Source organism: Platalea leucorodia, assembly GCF_965183815.1.
Source record: "Platalea leucorodia genome assembly, chromosome: 15".
Taxonomy (NCBI): Eukaryota; Metazoa; Chordata; class Aves; order Pelecaniformes; family Threskiornithidae; genus Platalea; species Platalea leucorodia.
In genome coordinates, this window is record NC_138837.1 from 7,744,911 (window position 1) to 7,769,629 (window position 24,719).

General features: G+C 49.7%; 1 protein-coding gene across 1 annotated transcript in view; it reads left to right on the forward strand.

Moving 5' to 3' along the window:
• The window catches only part of MEGF9 (multiple EGF like domains 9), a gene marked incomplete at both ends in the record, with an annotated part of 52,268 nt that extends 35,465 nt beyond the window's left edge, over positions 1-16,803 (forward strand). The window contains 4 exons of the mRNA XM_082327359.1: positions 6,631-6,770; positions 11,007-11,150; positions 12,038-12,310; positions 16,349-16,803. Of these exons, the coding sequence (XP_082183485.1) occupies positions 6,631-6,770; positions 11,007-11,150; positions 12,038-12,310; positions 16,349-16,803 (1,012 nt within the window). The remainder of the gene's footprint in view (positions 1-6,630; positions 6,771-11,006; positions 11,151-12,037; positions 12,311-16,348) is intronic.
• Between the last annotated feature and the right edge of the window lie 7,916 nt (positions 16,804-24,719).

Here is a 24,719-nt window from a genome sequence, read left to right on the forward strand (position 1 = left end):
TAAAAAAAAAAAAAGAAAAACAAACCAAAAAACCCCCTTTTTCCCTATTTTAAAAAGACTGCTCTCCCTTTTATAGATTGGCTGAGCACAAGCAGTGGCTCATTATCTCCCAGTAATGCCTTGTCAGCATCACTCTGCGGAGAACAGATTTTTTTTTTTTTTTGGTAGCAGAAATTGTTACATGTGGACATCATAAAAGCAGAAGAATACCCTGTTAGAGCATATTTTTCTGCGTGCTTTAATTATCTAAATCTCTCTCCTATTACAGACTCTTATATCCTTTACATCTGATTAGCTCTCCTCCTCTCTGCCCCAACAAGCAGGTAAATACTGTACCTGCACCCATTTTTATTCGGTTGCAGACAGGGATGGGAAATGAATGAGTGACTGGACGCAGTGGCAGGGAAAGGTAGATTGTTATCATCTCCCCCACAATAATTGTGGCTTCTCAGAAATCCTGTTATTTTGTTGATTTTCCAGCTGCTTTGCCGTTCCTGTGTTGCCTGTTGCAGACTTGCCACTCTGGTAAACATTGACTGCCCTCAAAAAAAAAAAATTGGCTCAACTTTTTAACGTCTTATGGCTGAATTCTGGTTTGGGAGAGGTGGTGCCTGGCCTGCTTTCAGGCAGTGCTTGTTGCCCGTGCCTTTTTCTGCTGCCTGTGAGGAGGCATCAGTAGAGATTTGGGGGATGGAGGGACTGCGTTGGGCAAAACTGGTGTGTCCAGTGGGGACCAGCCCCATCTCCCTGCCTTCCCCATTGATGTGTCCTCCTTTGTGTTGAGGTTGCCTGTCCCATCCTCGTGCTCTGGGAAGCCGGGACCCACCATTTGAGGTTGAGATTTTGCAGTTAGTTAAGCTTTTGCCGCTCCTCCTTGTGCCAAACTGTCGGGGACCCCATCCAGCCTTGCTCCCTGGGGCCATCCTGCTCTTCCCATTGCTTCCTCCCTCCCCAGCCACCGAGGTCCCAGCGGTTGGTGCCGGGAGGGCACCCAGAGGAGACGGCACAGCCCCGGGCTGGAGATCCACGGCTTTCCCAGCGGCGCGGGGCATCCTCAGTGGGGGAGACAGGGCCGCGGAGGCGGCGGTGGCCAGACAAGGTGGCCCTTTGACATTTACAGAATGGCCTTTCAGAGCTGTGAAGTGTCCCCGCTCCGTCGAGGGCTGCCATATAAACAGATGCCGTCCCCCGGCACAAAGCGAGGAATGTGGCACACAATGGCCCAATGTTCGCCGCAATAAAGCCCCGCTTCTTCTGCCCTCCACAAAGGCAGCTCTGAGCGGGGCGGCAGGCGCGGGGCTTGGCCGTGGTTGCACTAACCCTTCCACCAAGGCGTTTCGGCTGCCAGTGGCTTTGGTTGGAGCCGAGGGACCAGGGAGGTGAAACCCAACATGGGGCTTTTTCCTGCTCCTTGCATCCCCACGTGCTGGTATTCAAATATATTGACCTAAAGGAAAATGAACACGTGGGTCACGAGGGTTCTCGGTTTGCTCGGGGTGAGCGTTAACAGCGTTGGTTTTCCATGGAAGTGTCTTGGGTGTTTAGCTTTCAAATGTTAACTTTTCTAACTTGCCCAGAAAATGTAAGAGGGATTTATCCCCTGGCTGCTGTCAGACATCACAGAAAATCAGCACAAAAGGAGCTGGGCTCGCTGGAGAAACACACCATTTTTAGCGACATCTCTTCTGAATCCTCCTAATCTTGTGCAGCATCCTTTTGTCTTATTCCATCAAAGTGTGACAAAGCCTTTTCATGAGGGTTGTTTTACAGATGTTCGTAGTTCAGCAGCGCATTTTTCCTCATTCATACGGAGCGCTGTCGTTGCTGTTAATTGTATATGTTACAGGAACACCTCCGGGCCCTGCCGGGATGAGTGATGGGCATGTCGGTAACCAGAGGATTACAAGGCAGCAGCTGGGAGGGGACGGGGCGGCAGGGGAAGCTGGAGATGCCGCTGGGTCGGGGAAGGGCTGGCAGGAGCCCTCGCTTTCCCCTTTCCCAGGGCAGCGTGGCCCCTCGCCGGCTCTTCTGGGGACGGTCCTGGCAAGTGACGTGGTCCTGGGAGACGCTGTGGTGTGAGGGCTGCGTACACGTGCTCTGCGCTTCAAGATAAAGACGGTAAATGTATTTGGCAAAGCTCTCCTTCAGAGCCGTGGTGGGCTTTGCGTGGCTCACCTGCGTGTTGTGCCCTGGTTTGAGACCCATGGGAGCTCTCTCCTTCTCTGAGTCTGCCCCAACATCTTGCCAGTCTCATGTTTTAAAAATAAAGGCACAAAAAGTTGGTGCTGTACCGTTTTGGCTGGCTCTGACTCGGTCAAGCAGCCCCTGGGCTCTCAATGGCAGCTGGGCATCCAGGTTTTTCTGGCAGCTGGGAAAACATTCAAAATGAATTTCTCCCTTCCCTCCTTCTTGGAGGGGAAAAAAAAAAAAAAGAAAATAAATGATTAGAGCTTGCTAAGGGTTTTCCATTACACCATTAAACCGTGCACAGCATGCCTCCGAACAGCCCTTAGGGCTATGGTCCTCTGTCTTCCCATCCATCTTGTGTCTGTTGTGTCCCCGCTAACTTAAGGGTGTTTGTGGCAGAGGACTGGAGACCCGTTGCAGATGCAACCGCACATTGCGATCTCTCTCAGATCACAGATATTTTAATGCTGTTTTGTTTTTCTCCTTGTGATGAGGCCTTGAGTTCCTGTGCTGTCCCGTGCCGAGCGGTGCAGGGTTAGGGCATTGCCCGAGCTCCCAGGCAGAGCCTGTCCCAGCGGCGTGTCCTTCCCCGGCCACCAGACCTGGCAGAAAATTATCTGCATGATGCCCTGCAGCTTCAGGCCAGGCATGAGATGGGATTTTGGATTTCCCTGTTCTTTGCCCTCTGCTCCTAGGACACTTCCAAGCGGGGTCAAAATAATCTGCACTCCTGCTGTTTACCAGCACCCAGAGCAACGCACGGAGGGGGTTTTTCTGTTGTATCCCCGTAACTTCTGTAGCTGTAAAGCTGCAGTCCTGTGTAAAATCCCACCACGGGGAAGGTGGTGTTGCCACTAGTGGCCCGAATCACTTGGTGGGTGAGGGGATTTCGTGCACCCCATGGCTCTTTCCCCTTGGGTGGAGTGGAAGGGGGCTGTGGGGGGTGGAAGTGAATCAGACTGGCTTTTGCAGACGTATTTTGGGGTGTAGGCTCTTCCCCCTTGCCCAATATTTTGCTTTTATTTACAGCCCCCTCCGCGGTGCCTGCTGGCATGCTGCCACCCTGGGCGGCCGCCTCCTGCCGCCGCGAGCGCCGTCCAGCCCCAGGCTGTTGGCCTGCAGGCACGGAGGCAGCAGCTCCTGCGGCACAGCGTGCAGCCCGAGGGCTGAGGGCAGTTAGGCGCAGGAGCTCCTCCTCGGGGGGTTCCCAGCCTGGCGTGCAGCCCGCGGCCCCGGAGGGTCGCATCACTTGCCGTCGGATCCGAGCCTTGCACGTGGTCTGCCCCTGTCCCCGCCGGCCAGGTAATCGCTGCCTGCTCCTTCTGCCACCATCTCTCGTGCTGTTGATGTTTTTAAGCGTTAGGAAATGTATATAAAGTTGATGGATGATGTGATGGTGATATACACTACCTACACAGTCTTTAAAGTAAGTATATTTGTAAAATCTAATAGAAACCGAGGCTGGCAGGAGGCTTTTGTTACTGGAAGTCTGTTTTTGTCCCAACACATCCTTCCATCAATTCTTTTGTGAGAGCTAAAAATTGGCTGGCTTTAGTGGAGTTAATAATCATCTGAAATGGAGTTGAGCAATTGATGTTGCTGCATCAAAATGTTTCCCTCCTCCCTTCCCCCTCCTTCCCCCCACTTCCCCCAAAAAAGAAATTCCTGGCTGATACTCAAAATCCAGTTCAGTTCTCACTGTGCAAGTATTAAACTGTGGGTCTTTTCTTTCAAGTTTCTGGATTTTTATGGGCACAATCGGTCTGTTAACAGGACTTCTTTTTTTTTTTTTTTTTGTGGTTTCAATGCATTTATATCATTGACCTTTGCTTTAAAAAGTGTCTGACAGTCTTCACTGGACTGGAGCTATGAAAAGGAGTGTTGTAAGGGGGCTTTATTCTATGGAAGCAATGACCACAGGCAAAGCTTTATATTTGCTGAGTGATTTAATTCTTGCACATGCAGAACTTGGCTCTGTGCCATGTGTAACATGTTGAGAAAAGGTCTGCTTGAGAGGCATTAAAACCAAACTTTCCAAAACTGTCTTTTTTTTTTTTTTTTTTTTTAAAAATAGGTTTCTTTCCTGTTATTTTTAAGCTAACGAGTAAAACCAAGGGACGCTGCGCCAAAATGCTGCATTGAGCTCTAGCAGAGTCATTGGGGAAATAAACCTCCTTGAAAGAAATGAAGTGGGTGTCTGGATGGAAGGGTGCCAGCCGGGAGGAAGAGGAGGGTGTCATTAAGATAAAGGCTTGATCAAGGGACAGGAGAGAGTAAACCGGAGCACCCTGGTCTCCAGGAGGAAGCCTGGGAGGGTGAAGATGATACACCTCTAGTGCTTGGTCCTGTAAAGTCGTATTCGTAGGGCACATCCCCAGAAGATGAGTTTTCAGGCTAAATATCGGATCCCCCTGAATTAGTTGTTTTTCCTTGCTTGGCTCTGCCCGTCCTCTGCCCGCTTACAGGAATAGCTGTCTGGTAGTGGTCAGAAGCAAATAAAAACAAACTGCTTTTTGTTTGCTCTTATTTTAAACACGGTGACAACATTTGGATTAATGGTAGGTCTTGTGAAAAGCTCTTTAAAAGTCAAACATACCGAGCTGCTTAACAGCATCCCTTTGAATTCTGCATCTGCCTGCTGCAATTCCAGATAATGGTCTGGAGAGCAAGGAAACATCGTATTTCTTTTTCCTTCTTGTAATCAGTCCACTGAATATGCCTCAAGTTTCATATTCTGGAACTATTTAATTGTGTAGCCACTTGGGCTGAGTTCTGTATTTTGGTGTGCCTTTGAGTATTTCCTCTTCCTTTGGCAAGCAAACGAACAACAGAAATACTAAATTATGTTAATTTCTAACAGAAGCAATGTCTTCCCCAAAGCATTGCAATCTACTGCATTTTAATTAAAAACAACACATCAACAGTGCATCAAGCCATTTGGAGCCTCAGCCTCTATTAGTTTTAATCAGCGGATTTTTCTAGCGGCTTTTAGAAGCAAATTGTGCATTGCTCGCTCTTCCTCGGGAGGAGCGAGGGAGAACAATAGATCATCTTTGTGCCGGCACACCGAACCCCGAAATACTGAATTAAAAAGGTGTGTGAATAGGGTGGAGGTTGTACAGGGGGAGAGCTAAGAGGAGGGTGCACCCAGCGGTGTGCGGGGGTGCTCCGTGGATGGTACCCGCCTCGTCCGCTGCAGCTGCAAATAAATCCATCTCCTGGCAGAGAGCAAATCACGTTTATTTGGGTTGCTGTCCTGGCTTCCCTGCGCAGCACGCAGGGGGTGAGGTTTCCCGCAGGTCGCCCCAGGGCTATGGGAGATGGGGAGAGGCACTTCTGCACGCTCTCCCCCTCGGCTTGGGCGTTCGCGGTTCCCGGGTGCGCAGGTGGGATGAGCCGTAGCCGGCAGTCGCCGTGCTGGGAGGTGGATGGGAAAGAGCATTTTATCCATTCCTGTGATTTCTCTGAGAGTTGAGCCTGAATGCTGCTAGTATATAAAGCTGCTTATGAAAGCAGTAAGTTTGAAGCCTCTGTGTGGAGAGACTGGCATGGAAAGCCAAAGGAATGAGGGTAACCCCTGCTTTTTATAGCCTCCTGGTATTTGTTCATGCCAACTAACACCAATATCCGCTACTTTAACTGTGCAGAGCTCCACCCTCCGTGCAGTCAGCCTCCGTGCCCAAGCGAACAGGCTCCGGCCTGGGGTTAGCTATAGTGGAAACCGCAGGGGAAGGGAAAACCCTCTCTGTCTTTCCCTGGCTCCTGCTGGGTAGAAGTCGACTGGGGAGAGGGGCTTTGCCCGGGTGGCCGTGGGGATGTTGCGTGGAAGGGATAAACAGGATCATGGAGGAGGAGCGGCGGGAGCGCAGGTGGCCGGCTGCCGGGGAGGAAACCCGAGTGCGACACCTGAGCTGCTGCCCTGGCCCCTGGGGGAGAGCTGGGAAAGCGGGGGGTGGGCAGGGAATTGTCCGTTCGCCCGAAAATCCGGGAGGTGCCGCTCAGCACCGATGCGGAGGGGAGGTTATCATCTACGCGGGTGCTCTTTTATCGTTCAGGCGCAGGGAGCACGGGTGTCCCAGTGTCCTGCCAGGGCCAGGGCAGGTGCTTGATGAAGCTGGGACCGGAGAGGGGCTGTTGGAGCATCTGCTGGGGGCTGATACATGGGGATGGCCTTGGGCCAAGGCTTTCCAGAGCGAGCGATGATTTCTGGTGCCCAGCTGGAAATGCAGTCAGGGCAACTGGTTTTGCAAACACTCAGCCTTTCTTCAACTCCCTATCGCTCTTCGGAAATTGTTGCCCATGGGTTTTATGTCCCACTTCCAGCAGGCATTTCTGCGCAGAGTTCCCCACTGTGGAAAGGGAGTCCAAAACACTGGCCACGGGTTTGTACTTTGGATGCCTCCCAGCACACCCCTGTTTCACTGTTGGTTTTTCTCTGTGCAGCTCTGGGAAATGCCAGTGTAAAGTTGGTGTCACGGACCTGAAGTGTGACCGGTGCAGTGACGGATACTACAGGTTTAATGCAACCACCTGCGAGCCATGCCAGTGCAACAACCACTCCAAAACCTGCCACAACTTAACAGGTAACTTTCTTCTTGTGACCGTGGTGGGTGCAGGCTTTACCCGTCTTCTCTGCCTCTGGTTTTTGCCGGTTTCATTCAGCAGACCTCCACTCTCATCCTCTTTATCTGCATCTTTCTGTCTTGACTACCCAGAGTCTTTACCTTAACACTGAAATTAAAATGCGTGGCAAGGTTGGAGCGAGTCCTCTTCTCAAGGAAGTCAATAAAGGCTGCGTTATTTACCCCAGGGTGCAGTGCAGAGCCTTTATTCTGCAGTCACTATTGGAAATCACTGCTCTATTGTTCTCTGCACTTACACAAATACACAACACGGGCTTTTAAGGAGCTTTTGTTTAACTGCTGTTTACCTGGAAACATATACTGTACTGGCGCTGACGTAAGGTGACTGTTACTGCCACAGATAACATGATTAGTGCTGGAAAAAACTGGCAGCGCCTAATTAATATTGCCCACTTTTTATAAATTCGCCTTTTTCATTTTCCTTGATCATGTCTTTGACTGTCTCCCACTCACACGGATGTCGATGGAGTGCAAATGTTGAAGCACCTGTGCTTGAATAGCTTATGGGAGGGCAGGGGGGACCTAATTGCCTTCGCATCTCCGCTGAAAGGCGAGGTCCCGGAGGAGCAATGCTATGTGACTGCCTGCGCAGTCCCCACTGTAGCAACAAAACTCATACTTCAAAATCCAGATTCTCCTCAAAACTTCCAGGCTGAAGATGCAGTTCTGTAATGTTTGTCCGGGAGCTTAGAAGGGAGTGATAATTTAAAAAACGTTGCAGGGTTTTTTTGCGTAGCTGGCAGAGAGGCAGAGCTCATCAAATATGGTGTTTCTGGGCAATTTCTGCACCGGTATCTGTTCCCTTGTGGCCCCTGTGTTTGCAGCAGAGGAACGGGCGGGCGCAGTGCTGACTGTGCCCAGCCAATGCCCTGATCCTGCTCGGCACAGAGGGCGTTTCTGTGGGTGTCAGGGGTAGCGGCAGGCACCAGATCCGCACTCCTTGAGGATGAATTACTGCATTCATTCCTGTACTGAACTTCATGTCCTTATGTCCTACCAGTACTGAAGGATATAAGATTGTACCTAAAGCTGTGCGCACATCAGCTGTGTTACTGATTTGGAGCTGGGTGTGTGGGTTTTGTGAAGGAGTAGGATAATCTGCTCTTCCTTTTTCTCCCTCAATGTTCCCCCTGCTCTTGATTTAAAAAAAAAAAAGAAAAACCTAAACAAAACCCAGCACGGACCTTGCCTCTGGGATGGGGCTGTTCAGGCAGCGCTTCTGCTGGGGCTGGCCAGCGCTGACCTCAGCATTGCAAAGAAAAACCCTCTTCTTGGTTAATGACCTATTGTGGATTTGACAAAAATATCTTAAAAATTTTCCTCCATCTGCTTTATTTGCTGCTGGGATTGGGGGGGAACCCAACAAAACCAGAACAGAGAACAGTCAATTAAAAATTAGATCTGACATCTAATAAGTAAGGCAGTGTACTCAGCCTGCTCTAGAGACTGCACTTTGTGTGACCTCCCCAGCTTTACATCAACTGTGTGTTGTCTTTGTCAAATTTTCAAGGTTTCTTCTGCATTAATGCCGTACTTCGGGCTCCCTCTGCCGGCTCTGCAGCCGGCGTTGCTCTGGCCAGGAGGAATATTTAAAATTACTGGGCTGGAGATGGGGCGGCCGGAGCTCCCCAGGCGACAGCGCTTCCTTCCGCACGACCCTCGTGCCCCGTGTTGTGTCTGTGCAATGAGTTTGGTTGCTTCTTCCCCGTTGGGGTACTGTGAGGTCTGATCCTTCCTGAGGGCATTATCAGGATGGGAAGTGTTATTAATTATTAAGGCTTTCCATAGCGATACCTAATTGCAAGCCCATGCGTGCTTTGCATGGCTGAGCAACTTGCTGACTCATTGAAAACGCAGTCATTTTGCAGGGTTGGTGTAGATAAATGCGAGTAGTTTCCGCCGATGGGAAAGACCTTGGTCCTGAAATGACCAAGACTGTACAGAAAACGCAGGTGTGATTCCAGATTTATACCACCGTTAATGCCTGCAGAGTACGGTTCAAGGCACCCTTAGTGCTGATCGGGCAAATTGACCTTCCACGAGCCAGTCTGTCCCAGGCATCCCGCTGAAGCAGCTGATCGAGGTTTGCAACTGGAGAAACCGAGACCAGCAGATAATTTTCCTCTCTAATCCTGACATCTCTCCCACAAAAACCACCGGCTCGTGTCTGACAAGCTGTTGGGTGAACAGCAAACAGTGTGTGGGAGCCGACGCCGAGCAAGTGTCCTTAGTCATTGGGGTGCTGCCAGCCGCGCCGCGCGGTGCGGGTGAATCAGCCGCTTCCCAAAAGCGGCAGCTGCCAGGGTTTGCCTCCCGCCCTGGGCGCGAGGGTCGGCTGCGAGGACGCGCCGGGCTTGCTCAGGGATGCTCGGCTGCAGAGTCATCGCTGTGGAAAGAGAAGAGGAGGAGCCGTGCAGCGTGTTGGGCTTGCAAGGGAGCCAGACCGTTTCAATATGAATAAGAAAATCTGCTGTGGTTTTCTTAACAGTCAGCATTAACCTAATTCAGGATTTTTTTTTCTGTGGTTAATGTTGATATGAGTCTTTGCCATACCCCCGCAGCACTGCTAGATTAGCTCAGTGAATCTCCTGTCGGTGCTTATACACGCAGGGAATAAACTGCTCTGTGCCGCCCTGGTTTGTGAGAAGGTGGCTGCTGTCTTTTCAGAGTCTCGTACATGGGATTTAATGAAATAAGCTTCCCTCAGGTCACTGCCACCTCGACGAGGAGCCTGCTGAATTACAGGATGTTCCTGTTGATGGATGGGCTTTTGATAGAGGCTGTGTTTTTATAACTATGGAGATTTTTCTTTCTCTGGTCACAATAGTATCAAAATGCGATTTAGAGAGCCGTTAGGACGCAGCCTCTGCTAAGACGCGGCACATCGATTTTCTGGTTCAGGAGCTACCCCAGGCAGGGGAGGTGGCTCACGTGAACCCCCAGTTCCCCTCTGTTTCTCCGGGAAGGTCAGGAATTGCTGCTGCCTTGTCCCTGTAGCAATCGTTCCTCCCGTGACGGGGATGGAGGAGCTAGAGCCGCACTGGTGGGACGGAGCCATCTGCCCCCCGAGCAGGACGGTGGCACCGCTGACCACCGGCTCTGCGGTGTAGGAATAGGTCCCACACAACAGAGGGCAAAGGTGTAAACTGGAGGGGCCCCTCACGAGAGCGAGGGATTTGAAGCATCAAGGTCCTGGCTCGCTGGCACAGATGCAAACCGAAGCCTCGTTCCTTGAGGACTGTTTAATATTGCTAGCATGTGTCGACAGCCGCCTGAACATGAGCCAGCAGTGTGCCCAGGTGGCCAAGAGGGCCAATGGCATCCTGGCCTGTATCAGGAATAGCGTGGCCAGCAGGAGCAGGGAGGTGACGGTGCCCCTGTGCTGGGCACTGGTGAGGCCGCACCTCGAGTGCTGTGCTCAGTGTTGGGCCCCTCACTCCAAGAAGGCCACGGCGGGGCTGGAGCGTGGCCAGAGGAGGGCAACGAAGCTGGTGAAGGGTCTGGAGCACAAGGCTGGGGAGGAGCGGCTGGGGGAGCTGGGGTTGTTTAGCCTGGAGGAGGCTGAGGGGAGACCTTATGGCTCTCTACAACTGCCTGAAAGGAGGCTGTAGCGAGGTGGGGGTCGGTCTCTTCTTCCTAGTAACGAGTGATAGGATGAGAGGAAACGGCCTCAAGCTGCGCCAGGGGAGGTTTAGGTTGGATATTAGGAAAAACTTCTTCACCGAGAGGGTGGTCAAGCATTGGCACAGGTTGCCCAGGGAAGGGGTTGAGTCCCCATCCCTGGAGGTATTTAAAGAACGGATAGATGTGGTGCTCGAGGACATGGTATAGATGGGACTTGGCAGTGACAGGTTAACGGTGGGACTCGATGATCTTAAGGGTCTTTTCCAACCTTGACGATTCTATGATTCTATGACCTGCACTGACCTTTTAGAGCGATGAACGGTGGGCCTCTCTGCTGGAGCTGCCTGCTTTTTCACATTATGTGTGTGTGGTGTGGAGGGGGGACGACCATCAGAAGGTCATGAGAGGCCAGGATCATGTTTTGGCCGGAGGGCATCCAAAATCACCTGTGAGCTCTGATAATTGAGAGCGCTCCATGCAGATTCTTGCTCCAAATGTTCTGTTCCAGTTCCTGCTGCCAAACGGTTGCTTGTGCTCCTGTCCCTTCCCCAGGCATCTGCCTGCACTGCCAGGAAAACACCGAGGGAAATCACTGCGAGCTCTGCAAGGAGGGCTTCTACAGAAGCACCCATCCTGCCCACACCTGCCATCGCTGCCCCTGCTCCACCGTGGCATCGACCGGCACCTGCCGAATACGTAAGGCTTTCGTTTTGGTCTGATTTCTCAGATAATGCATGTAGCTCTTCTCAATATGTTTCAATTAAATTGCCACTCAGTGTGCATCAGCCTAGCGAGGCAGTTTATAGCCTGTGAATCTCCCGTTCGTGGGAACCGGGGCACCTTGCTGGAAGCAGCGCCTGCCAGGATGCGTCCCTGGTGCTTGCTCTTGTGAGAGCAGCTGCGCAGCGGAAGGCATCAGAAATGCTTTGCTACAGGCTGCAGCCTGCTCTGAAGAACCTGCAAAATTCTGCAGAGAGAAACTGCTGGGCTTGTGGCAGCCAGGCGAGGTACAGGAGGCGGCCAGCAGTGTCACGTAGCCATCCTTGTCTCTCAGCCCTCTTCTGAACATCGCCATGGGACTCCAAACAGAGATTCCGCAATCTTCCTGCTCTATTTTGATATAACCAAGAGAAGTCATAGCTGTAATAAACATATGTAAGACTTTCGATATTTCCTTAATCAGTTTTGCAATCAAGCCTCCTCTGGCTTCATATAGGCCAAAAAGTTCCTGCAGATTGCTAACATCCCTGATATAGTTCCAGCTGTTTTCTGAAATTGTCTGTTTGAGATGGAAATGGTCAGGAGTAATAACTTGTGTGCTTAGCAAACATGCCGAGCATGCTCTATGAGGCTGGTACAAGGCATCAGAAACCCCCAAAGCTTTTTTCCCCCCCTAGGAACAGAGAAACTGCTGCAGTTCAAAAGTTATATTTTCCGCTTAATGTTTGAGATTGGTTAATACTCAGTGGCTGCTGATTTTTGTCATAGTGACTTGTGGTCAGGTCCCACAGAACAATTCCACAGTGGGTGCTTCTCTGCAAGGGGCTGTGGCACACACCGCGTTTCCTCTCTGTATTCTTTAGAGCCTGGTGAAACTGCCCCAAGGTGTGACAAATGCAAAACTGGGTACACTGGCCCGAACTGCAACCAGTGCGACAATGGCTACTACAACTCCGACAGCATCTGCGTAAGATGTAAATGCAACGGGAACGTGGACCCAGCGCGGTCACCCAGCGTGTGCAAGCCGGATAGCGGGGAGTGCATCGGCTGCCTGTACCACACTGCTGGGTTTCATTGCGAGGAGTGTGAGGACGGCTACGTCCGAGACCCCGAGGGGACCAACTGCACCAAGAAAGGTAAAACATACTCCTCAAATCAGTGTCGAAGCTTGCTGTGCGGCTCAGGTGGACACAAGGTGCCTGCAGGCCGGGGAGGGAATACTGTTAATTGTTCACATTTGGTTTAGATTCATCTGGCCGGTGGTACAGGGAAGAAAACCAGACCTTTCTAACACGTGGGTGCCTACGGGCCTTGAAATCTGTGGTTGAGAGTTAGCTCTGTGACCACCCCGATTCCCAGCCTGTGGCAGGCACCTCTAGTGAGCAAGCTGGAGAACAAAAGCTATTTGCAGTGTATTTAAATGTAGGTTTTCAGATTTCTGTTGCTTGATATACTTCATCTCCTAGTGCCCAGTGAATTGTCCTTGTTGACTAGACTATTCAATAGCCCTGTCTAGTTCCCTAGAAAGGGTATTTATAATAACTTTTGTCACTCCTCATACTCTGCAAACGATAATTACTTGGACCAAGTTCAGATTTTTTTTTTTTTATTTTTTTTTTTCTTTCTCCTTTCTAAATGGGGAAGGCAAAGCTCGGAGAGGTGAGATCCGAACTTGCACAGCGAGTTAGTGCCAGAATTTACTGGTACCTGCTCTGGAGGTCTCTCATCAGTCTTCAGTCCACACCTGAGACACTGTATGCAGCATCTCAGACGCAAACTAGCTCTGGTACTTAGAGAGGCTACTGCACAACAGGAGGACTCAGAGTAAAATGAGAGAAAATGGTTCTTAAATTGCTCCTTCAGTGGTTATCAGGAGGTTGGTCCACAAGGTGGATCTCCAGCTCCATGCGTGGAAACGTTACAGGTGTTATGTGTTAGATAAGAGAACCCAGAGTTCAGGAAAGCATCTGGGCCCAAATTTGTCCTTGTCACCAACAGAGATTTAATTCAGATCTTCTATTAGGCGCTAATGTTGGTTTTCACTCCCATGCTGCTCTCTGGAGGTGTAATCACAGAATCCTTCTCTGTGCTGGGAGGTGATCAATACAAAAAAGTTGAATGCTCATTAGCGGTAACTGTACCGTTACAGGGCTGGAAGTGGCAGGTTTGCATCGGGTCATCCATTATCTCCCTCCGCACAGCTCTGTCTTTGTACAAAGAACTGCATGACCTTGCTCCATTAAAATCCATATGTATGGCTTTGCTTGTATACTGGCAGTTTTCGCCATTCATTTTATTTTAATGGCATTGTCATAGGCAATTCCTGATGTGGGGATAGACTGTCCCCTTTCAAAGGGACTGGGACATGCTCTTCTAGCTTTCCTGTTTCCTTGACACCTGTTTTTTTCCCTTTCTTATTAAGCAATTAAAAAGGCGTACAGATTCTTTCCAGTTTCTTACACACAATTTGCCTAAAAATCAACATGCTGAGGTACTGTGCATTAACTAGTTTTAGATTAACATTTTCATAAACCACTAGTGCATTTGAGTGGCCTGGCTTTGAGTGGCTTCTAGGGGAAATCATTATCCACCCCATCTGCAGATGAAATTGTTGGAGTCTGAGACTCTAAGTGGTCGCGGTTGAAAAAAGGCAGCGTGTTTTGTACCAGCCTCTAGTAGCCCCAGGGACTGTTCAGAGTCTTAAACCTGACCAAGACTTCGATGCTTTCAAGGCTGATGGAGAGAATATTCAAAGGACACGTGGGATGCCCAGAGTCAGTGTTTCCGACCCCTGGGTGGCTGTGTTCCTGCTGTGAGGGTGAGGCACAGCGGCAAGGACCGAGCGATGCAGCGTGGCCCCGCGCCACCCAGCCGCGCATCGCAGCCTTCCCTGCGAGCTGGCGCGTGGGCTGCTGGCGCGGCCCTGGCTCCTGCTGGTGCTCCTTCATTGCAGGAGGTAGCAGAAGCTTTGCAGAGACTGCATTTCAATCAAGCAGCTGGATGTGACGCTCGTGTCAAAGCTGCCAAAGCAGCCCATTGACTGAACAGCTGCCGCTCTCAAAGAGCTGCTTTAGGACATCTGGAGGGCTGGCACGGCCCTGGTGAGCGGAAACAGGCAGCGCTGTGTCACGGCCCGAAAGCGACAGTCCACGGTCAGAGCAGGGCCCTGTTTCACCATGACGTTACCATCAGCTCCAGGAAATGTCTTCACCCATGTCCCCTTGCCAGCGCTTAGCTGATGCTGACTCACAAATAAAGCCCAGAAAAGTCCTGTTTCCTTGCTGGTGAATCAGCCATTGTCTCTGTTCTGGTTTTTTTCTAATTATAGCTACTGGCAGGGTTTGCCAAGAATTGAGTGTTGATGAAGGAATTTGGAAAGGATGACTGAATTCCTTATGCCCTTCTCCCAGAGCTGTATCCAGGAACCTCTTGCTCCTGTCACGTTGCTTCCTACTGCTAAATTCTGCCTGTTATCCCACAGAGAAATGCCTTCTGGCATTCAGCATCCCGAGTATCCTTATCAACCTAAGGCAGGGCCTGCAAAGAATAGAGGAGCTGCTGCAGGGAGGGACTCTGAGCAGGAGCCTAAATTAGGTGTGTGATGCCCCCTCCAGAGGAGTTTCTTTCTCCGTTGCCTGAACTGGGAACGTGACAGCCCAAAGTTAACTTGCGGCAGCTCCCCCGAGGGCCCGCGGCAGGAGACGTGCTGAATATTTCCAGCTCCTGTTGCCATTGGAGATGCAACTTAGTGCAAAATGAGTCCTTCGGCAGCGACTCTCCTCCTCAGTCATAATTAGTAGACGTTCTCTTCAGGAGAGCTGGATCAATACAGCACAGCACCATCAGCTGTAATTGCTTGAGCTGTAAGTGGGTTTAAAATGAAGTTGCATTTCTGATAGCAGAAAGAGAAATGGAAGAGCGTGCGAAAGAGGGTGCAGAGAGTCCTGTGGAGCAATAGGTGTAGAGAACATTTTGGTCGATTGAGGCTTCGGCTTCTGGAGGGTTCCTGTTGCCTGGACTTGAGAATTTAAAATAGATCAGGTTATTCCTGTGAAGAAAATGCTTTATTAGTTAGGTTTTGGAGCTTAATACTCAGGCTTTTATGGTGCTTTTGGAGGTCTATAGCTTGAAGAAGGCGTAATGAATTTGCATCCCACCTAGGAGATCTCCAGTGTTAACTTGTTGCTGATTCCCAGGTCTGAGTTGGGAGCTAGCCCGTGTCCGCAAGGCAGGTTCTTGGCTATTCTGTGCCTGGGAACAGGCTGCAGAGGAAGACGGAGCTTGTGGCACGCTCTGGTAGTTCCCATGTTCTCATCCTTCGTGTGCGGACATATGCCAGCAGCTGAAACCAAAGCAGGATCCAGGCTGGCTTCTGCTGTGTTTGAAAGCTTCATAAGAACATCCACGGTCTTTTTTTTTTTGTTGTGATTTGGTTACGTTCTGCTTCTGGTTATGCAGACTGGGGGTTCGCCTGAGATTTCTGTATGCCTTCTTCATTCGAAAGCAGAACTGGGATTATTTTGCCTTTTTACATAAAGCAGGGTAAATATTGAAACCTGTTGCTAAACACTGTGACAGTGGAATACTCATGGTTCATTTTTTCATTTTTGATCATCTTGTACAGGTAAGGCAGAAATAATAATATTGTGAACATAATCCTGCACCTAGTGCACTGTGAGCGGATTAAGCTCCTGGAGTCGCTGTGTCCTCTCAGCCTGATGTGCAGCCCATGTAGACAACGAGTGAAACTCTGCCTTCGCTAGGCTCCACGTCCAGACTCTCGCTGAGCTTGGTAGAGGCCCGTTTCCATGGGCTGAACTTGAGCTGGCCTGGGTGGCTTGCTTTCCTCCTGAGCTCGCATATCTAACACTGAGTCTTGGCTACTGCACCTATCCATCCATCACCGGATTTTTCACAGGAATGCTGCAGTCAGTGAGCACTTAGCACACAGCATTATTAAAAAAAAAAAAACAAAACAAAACAAAAAAACCACAAAAAAAACCCCAAATCCAACCCTGGCTAACCATTTTTGTAAACTATTTTGAAAAAATACCAGCTTTAACCGTGTGAACTTAATTGCCATAATAACTGTGATATAAATGTCGAATCTTTTATGTTTGTGTTTGATTCCAGCTTAGCATATTTTTATTGATGATTTTTTATTTGTTTTGTAGAAGCCACTCTTGGCCCAGAAACAAGGGAGTTTACAACTTCTGCTCCAAATGCCAGCAAGGCACCATCATTTTCAACGGCAGTGATAAACAGTACGTTGTCACCAACAACTATACAGACTATATTTCCTATAAGTTCCTCCGACAATAGTACCTCTGCTTTTGCAGATGTTTCATGGACTCAGTTTAACATCATCATTTTGACAGTTATCATCATTGTTGTGGTCCTACTAATGGGCTTTGTGGGTGCTGTCTACATGTACCGCGAGTATCAAAACAGAAAACTTAACGCTCCTTTTTGGACCATTGAACTCAAAGAGGACAACATCAGTTTTAGCAGCTACCACGACAGCATACCCAACGCTGATGTTTCGGGGCTGTTGGAAGACGATGGGAACGAAGTCGCGCCGAACGGACAGCTAACGCTGACGACTCCCATGCATAATTATAAAGCTTAGAAGAAGTGATCCAGCTATTCCAAAGTTGGCTTACAAAAGTTACAGGGCTTGTTGAAGGGTATCAGGATCCGTGCCAAGGCTCCATGCAGAGGAATTTGCTCTTCAGATACTCTTAACGCTGGGCATGCTGTAGCTTGCAGGTGAACAGAAAAAAGTGTAGTACATCCGAATTTCAGGTAATATGGTGAAATGCTTTCAGTGTCCTGTTCTCCATAAAGATCCGTAGAACTCACTGTTGTTAAAGACTTGATTATGCTGATCTGAAAATGTTTTCTATGAAGAGGTGGTGGGGTGGGGAAAGCAGTACCCCAGGATTAATCAGAAGCTACTTGATTTCCAGCCAGCCTAACACGTCTGCATCCTTTAGTTTGAAAAGTAGCTCATGAATTAACAGTGGATTTTCAGGAAACAGACCTTTGTAAAGGCTTCATATTAGTTCCTGATATAAATTTCTTTGAAAAGGAGGACAAAAAAAGGGAAATAATTGTTCGCTGTACTACCAAAAGGCAAGTAGAGGAGTGAGTTGCACACTTGAAAAAAGTCACCATTATCAGTTTCCACTAAGCAGGGAAACAGGAAAAAAAAAATCATGAAAATATTGGCGTTAGGGAGGAGACTAAGCTTTTCCCTTTCTGAGTATTTATACAGGGTGATGATGATGATGCTATTAAAACATAGCAATCCTTTTTTTTTTTTTTCTAGAAGGAGTTAATGAACTTGTATAGTTTCTGTGCAAGGGAAGACGACAAGACATCTCAGGGTTGCCGTGTAAAAATAAAAGCTAGGCTTAATACCCTACCCTGATAGAAATGGTCTGTTCTGTATATAAAATGTAATATATCTTCTTGGAATTGTATTTGTAATTATTTGTAAAAAAGACAACCAAACAACCAACCAAAAAAACCCCGATGACAAAACCATGAACCCCTCCCCAGCCCCCCCCATTCCCCAAGTCGTATTTTATCATCTAGATTTTAATTGTACAGCGGTTAGTGGCGTTGTTTAAAAAGAAAAAAATGAGGATTGTTTAAAATACTGTAAATTAGATGGCAATATTGTTGGAGCTGGGACTCTGGCAAACACCGACTGCTTAAAGCTTTTCTTCTAGTGTCATTGAATAACTTTCTTTTCTAGAGAAAATGTGAGTGCTCCCTACTTGCATCTGTCAAATTTTCCCATTCCTTTAAAGATAGAGTGAATACCAGTGTTGCCATGACTAGGGCCTCGTAGGCGTCCAAAAATCGGATGTACCATTCTGTTACTTGCTTTTAAATCTTTATACAAAATGCAAATACGCTGTCATGAATGCATTGAGAGCCCGATCTCGATGGCCGAGCTTTTCCGAAGCGGCTGCTCATCATGTGAGTGGATCTCATTGCCGTCTCTCCCGTGCTGACACGGCGACGGGGGAGACTTGCCGGAGGGCTGAGCGCAGCCTTCTGGCCTCTTGAAGGGCAAAAGCAAAAATCTCCTGGATTTGGGTGGAAATGGCTTTCAGCCGAAGAGCTTCCAGGAGCTGATGTGCGCTTCTAGGCTTAAAAGCTAAAAGTGCATGGATGCTTTCAGGAAATTTATGTAGCACAAGGTGGTGATGGGGAATCAGCTGTCAAAAACCTACAGGAGACTTTAGGTTTTACAGATTCCCCTGATTTTTTGTGGGAGGCTGGCGGACTGTTAGCAGAGGGAGAACAACTAACGGGCAGCACAGCACAGGGAGGCCGCTCCACGGAGCTCCTCGCTCGGTACCCGCAGCGTGCGTGCGTGCCTCGGGGCAGGCACCGTGCCCGCCCCGTGCTGGGGGGCCGCCAGGTCCCACCCGTGAAAATCAATACCGTGACATTTAAGCAGGGCGTGAAACAAGTATTTCACCTAACTCATGACCAACCTCAGAACTAAAGCTGCATTGCTGTGCGTGTTGGTGCTTTGCAAGCGATTGATGCTGAGGATAAATGAAGTACCTGCGAAAGGTCAGCAGGAGCTGACTGAGGCATCCTCAGAGCCAGGCAAAAGTAAATATTTCTCAAGATGAGAAATGGTAGGAAGAATGTGGTGATTATTTATTTGCTTTCTGGTGCTGCATGGAGGCTTTTCTTATCATTGGAGACTTTGGGGGAGGGAGGGAATAGGTGCTCTAAACACAGGCACAAAGATGCCATTTCTGCCTCAAAACCTTTTGCTGCCTGATTTAAAGATGAGGCACGGCAAGTAAGAAGGAAAATAGTTGAGGATGACCAAGGGAAACGGGGAGGGTAGGATGTGACGTTGCACATAGGCCTGAGCTGATGGAAGAGCTCCCGTTGCCTGCTGTTGGGCCTGGGAGAGGTCCCATGGTTTATGTAATGAATTTGGCTGATGTCATTCAGAACAATGTTACTTTTAGTTATAAAACGGGGGAGGACCGGAGGAGAAAATCTGGATATTGCTAATCCTCGAGTTACTCATCAAACTTTTAAAGAGCAGAGTGGTGACAAAATAGAAAATTTCCTAAAAATTGTAATTATTTAGCAGTGCTGATTTAGCGATACACTTGCACTTGGTCACTTCATAGGGTGGGGAAAGGTAATTTAGGAAGTGCTAGCTTCTGGGACTAATGCTAGCAGGCAAAGGACAGGACAGATTGTTCACTTTAAGGCTTCCAAAATATTTTAGTAGATCTCTTCATCTTTGCCACAAAACACCTCTTCCTCAAATTTTGGTATGACTGTAGGCTACTTTGTAACAGGAATAGGCTTTGATTTTTCTCTCACCGTAGAAATAATGACCATCTGCCAAACCGGAGTGCGAGTTCAGACGCTGAGCCCTCCTAGCCCATGCCTGCCGCAGCACAGGAGGTGTTTGCATCTGGGCTGCTTCTGACCTCCAAATTATTCTAAACGCTTTGTGTTTGAGCCTCGGGTTTGAACGGAGGAGGAGGTCGGGATGCCTCGCGGTCGGTCTGCGAGGGAGGGTGGTACAGCCGTGCTGTTGCCCGTGGGTCCCGCATCGGGATGAAGGGATCTGGATGGCCCCCGCAGATGTGATGGGAAGCTTGGCTGGGCAGGGGGGCCTGGCTGCCCAGGTCTGGACGGCAGAGGAAAGCACAGGATGCTCTTTAGGAGGGACTGGAGCGCAGCAAGGATGTGGCACTGGGACAGTGCTTGTCAGATGGCACAGTGACTCAGCAGGAAAACACCCGCCATCTCCAGCCAGCCAGGCCTTTGGCACAGAGGAACAACACTTATAAAAGGAGGTCGATGCCTCGGCAGAGAAAGAATGAACAGCTTTGTGTTCGACTCTGGTGATGTGAGATCTTCCTTGCTCTCTCCGTCAGCCATGCAGCTGTCCCCTGGGCACCGCAGGAGGTGAGGAAGAAGCTGAGCTAGTTACATCTCCGATCACCTTAGGCTGGCATTGTATTTCGAGGGGGTGCAGAGCTAAAACACCTGTGCCAGGGTGCTAAAGGCCACCAGGACCTGCCCTGTGTTACAGCTTGTCGTGAAGCTTCCCAGATGTTGAGGTGTGTCTTACACCACGTTGGGGTGTGGGCAGGTACACCAGAAATGGACGGTCAGGGCTGCATTGAGGCCCAACTCAAGGTAGCAAGACGAGGGGAAGGCATCTGGGTGACGTGTAGGGCTGATGTGGCAATACAGATACACGTAGCTTTCCTGAAGGGCCACCGTGCGTCACCCAACCGGGCATGCTGCTGTCTGGCTGCAGTGGTGGGGGTGTTGTGGGGAGAGGCGGTCGATGGCATGGTACGGTAGCTGTGGAGCATAGAGAAGGTACGACAAGGCAGGTGAGGGCCGGGTGAAGGTGGGAAACCAGCTCTCAAGGCACGATCCTCGGGGGCGTGAGGGCCCTGTGGGTCCCGCTGGTCTGGATGGGGTGAGTTCAGTTCCGCAGTCAAAGGCGAGAGGATGTAACGGAGCGGTTAAAGGGCAAAAAGCAATGGTGTGTCAAAGGCACGGGGCAGCCTGGATGGCTCAGAACGTAGGAGAGCATTTGGTAAGCGCAGAGTGCAACGGACGTGCAAAACCGTGATTGGGTTAATGCGGATATACGATCTCGAATCTGATGAACCACTGTAGCTAGAAATAACTGCGTGGAGCGCTAGCCCTGGGGAGCTGTCGGGAGATGTCATCCATTGGCATGATAATTCCCTTGGACCAGGCTGAGCAAACTTAGCACGCTGGAAGCCATTTACGAGAGAGGAGGGGACGTATTCAGCATCCTTCGGGTGTCCTGGGCCAGTTAACCACTGCTGTACAGCATCTTTGTCTCAAATGTTACATGCAATGTAAATGTGGCAGAAAGTTTGCACAGTCTTCTTTAAATAAAGGGTATGATTGAATCCTAAAAATACGTTTCTCTTTAAAGTGAAGTTTTAAAATGAGCTCCCACAGGACTCTGCTCTTCATGTGTCAGAGGGATGGATTAAAATAAGAAAAATGTGGGCCTTGAAAGTTGTACTTGCTCCCAACTGAAACCCATCAGTCTTACTACACATCCAAATAAGGCGTCTCCTAAGCATATGCTATGCTTACAAATGCATTTCTAAAAAAAAAAAAAAAAAGTGTATGATTTGAATATATGTCAGAATTTATACAGAAGAATGTTATTTAAAATGAATAAAAATAAATGTATATAATTTGTATCTATGCCACTTGGATTTTTGCATTTGTTTATTGGTCATTAAAGTTCAGCAGGAGTCTTTCCACTGATAGCAACCAGAGCTAGACTGAAACCTAAAGGATTGAATCTGATCTCATCCCAGTAATGACATTTGTTCCAAGAGAATTATTCCTTCATTATACCCCAGTACGTGAGATGAGAACCGTGGCACAAAAATGTATTTTAACATCAGATATTCATAAGTACAGTTGACATTGTGTCAGATAATCCATCTAAAAAATGAGCCCTATGATCTCTTGTATCTGCTTATTAATCATTCCCGCTTTCAGCTGCTCTCATTACGGTGTTTGGTAGCTGGACAGTCAATGCCTATTTCCCCATTATTTCTGTAACAGTCACATAGACGTATTTTGTCAGAGATGTATGCAGTCATTAAAAATGGAACCTACAGAGCAAAGCTAGAAATCGGAAGAGGATATTGTATCAGATTTTTCTTCATGACCGCAACGGATCTTTCAAAGGAAATGTATGTTCTCACGTACTCTGAAATCCGCATCTGTGGCGTCAGTAGTTCTCAATAGGTCTGGTAGTGCCTCAAAAGGGCCGATGGAAAACTTGCATTTCTTTCTCACTTCTCAGTGTTCAGAAATTGATTTTTTTTGGAGCATAAGCAAATACAAATGCTAAAGGCTCCTGCTGAATGTTCTGTCTAACTCTTTGACCCTTATTAAGCAAAGAACTTGAAGAGAGGTAAGTCAGCATCGATTAAGCAAGTACTTAAAACTAAGCGTTCACTCAAGCGTTTAACTGAGCCAGAGCTATATAAGCAGGGGTTACACTGGTGAAATTCTGGGGAGTTTATTGAGGCCTGATTTGCATTAGCAGAACAGTTTGGTTGTGTACGACTTGGCTTAGGAGGGGTTTTGCTCTGAACTGTCACAGGAGGAGGCATAACTGAGTGCTGAACCAGCTCCCGAGGGGCTTGAGAACAGGACGGCAAGGAGGCCCGTGCTCGTCTGGCGGTGACATCCGTCCTCCTTGTGCCACCGTCGCGCTCCAGCCGCGGTGCAGGCTTTCGTCCTGCTCCTTGGCCCTTTGTGGTCAACTCGTCCATGCCGTTACACCCGCCACAAGCATTTCTTTCCTAGACTCCCTTTAGGACTTTATTTCTGAGGTGGTAAGGATCTCAGGCTGCCTTGTAAAGCAGGAAAGCGCCATTCCAGTACGGCTTCCTGGTGCAAGGATTCAGTATAATCTCCCCAAATGTGCTACTAATTAAGATAAGGTTAAACAACTTTAAGCAGATTATCAGAAGGCAAGTTGTTCACTGCTTCTGAACAATACATTTCCCAGCCCTTTCTGCCCCTCGCAGCTTCTTGGTGCTGCTGCAGATTTTAAAACATTGGGCAGTGCGGTAACCCAGGGAAATTTCCCGTCACGTCTGTGTGTATATACACGTATATATCTATATGCTTTTATCCATCAGACGGGCATTTCGTGACATGATGAACAAGGAGGGCCCTGCTGATTTCCGTTTGCTGGGACATGACCCACGGCTCTGCAGCCACGGAGGAGCTTTACCAGCCCACAGCACGCAAGCAGCGGATGATTTGCGCTGTACTTGTGGCTGATGGATGCTGATTTAATGGCGTGCATCAAATATGTAACACCTTACTGTAACCTTAAACAAGAGCAAATTGGTATCATCCTTTCAGTAAGTGGACTCATTCGTTTTATGAAGATCTGCTCCGTAAACATGTGAAGCCACGTTTCAGGCTGGCTGATCAGATCCTGTGCCATATGGCAGACCTGATTTTGCAAACTTAACTTCAGCTTGGCAGAAGGTGAGGCCACGGCAAAAGGGGACCCGGTCACGTAAGGTGACAAGTGTCCCCCAAGGGCCATGGGGGGGCTGAAGGGACCGAACGTCTCTTAGGGCCGTCAGACCCCAAGTGCAAAGCATCAGGCATGTCCAAGTGGATAGGAGATGAGACGAAGAGCTTGGCTGGGCTACGTAGAGCCTGCCATTTCCTGGCAGTTCGGGGCACCGACAGCTGCTCCGTCGTGTACCTGTACACATAAAATGGAAAGACAGAAGCAGGGATGGGAAGCCCACTGTGTCCATGCACATCCAGTGGTTGCAACGGCTGCCACCGCTGGCCTGCGGCGTTTTACAGGCTTACGGCTCCCACTCGTTTTGAATAGAGAGTAGAGCTGGAGCAGGTACCTGGAGAGAATGGAACTAACGGGGCACCATGACAATTTGGAGTAATACACCCGCAGAATTGCCACGGCCTACGGTCAGCCCTTATCCATGTCCTATTTTCTAGCCAGGCAAGAATCCCCTTGAGACAGCCCAGATGATAGCGAGTAAGGGAAACGTGACACACGGTACCGAAGAGGAAACCAAATCTAACGCTTAAGCACACGGTTACTGCTGCGGGTGAGCGCAGGCGGGCGCCTCGCCGGGATGGAGCTTCCTCCTGTTACAGGTAATGCTGCAACTAAGCCCTAGCATGATGCCCTGGCTGAGGCTGTAAGTATTGCAGGGAAGTATTTCAATCCTACACACAGGTTTCCAATAACGAATTAAAAAAAGAAGGGAGCGAACGACGAGCGCGAGCCGCGAGGCGAGGTGCGCAGCTCCACCTGCTCCCGCGGCCGCCGCCCCGCGCCAGGCCCTCTGCGCACCCCGCCAGCGGGGCGGCTCCCAGGGGGGACGACGGCACCGTTTAATGCAGTTCAGCATTTCCAGCTGCCGATGCCCTCAAATGTTCAACGTCATCGCGTTTCCTCCCCGAAAAAGCGGGGAGAGCTGCAACGCTTCCATCGTTGCTTTACAAAAAAAACCCCGACTGTTTTGAAATCAGCCTGCTTCAACGCAGGACGGATCACGGGAGCAGCTGCCTTCCCGGATTTTCACCCCTGCCAGTTACAAACATCAGTGATTAGAATTTGAAACTAAAGCGTAATTATTCCCCTCTCCGCGTCTGATGGCGGTTTGGCGCCGCGGAGGACATGGAAACAATCCGCCCCAGCGGCTCTGGCAGCAGCCCGGGCCCCGGCGCAGCCCCGCACAAGCCTCTTCCAGACGCCCGTCCCTCGGAGCGGGGCCCGAAGCCGCCCGGGGCCAGGCGGGGGCCGCTCCCCGCCGCCCCCCGGCCCCGGCCCCCGCCTCGGCCGGGCCCCTCAGGCGCCTGGCCGCAGGCTCGACGGGCGCGCCCGCGCTGCCCTCAGCAAAGATGGCGCCCGGGAACGCCCCGCTGCGTCCTCAGTGAAGATGACAGCTTAACCTCGTCGCC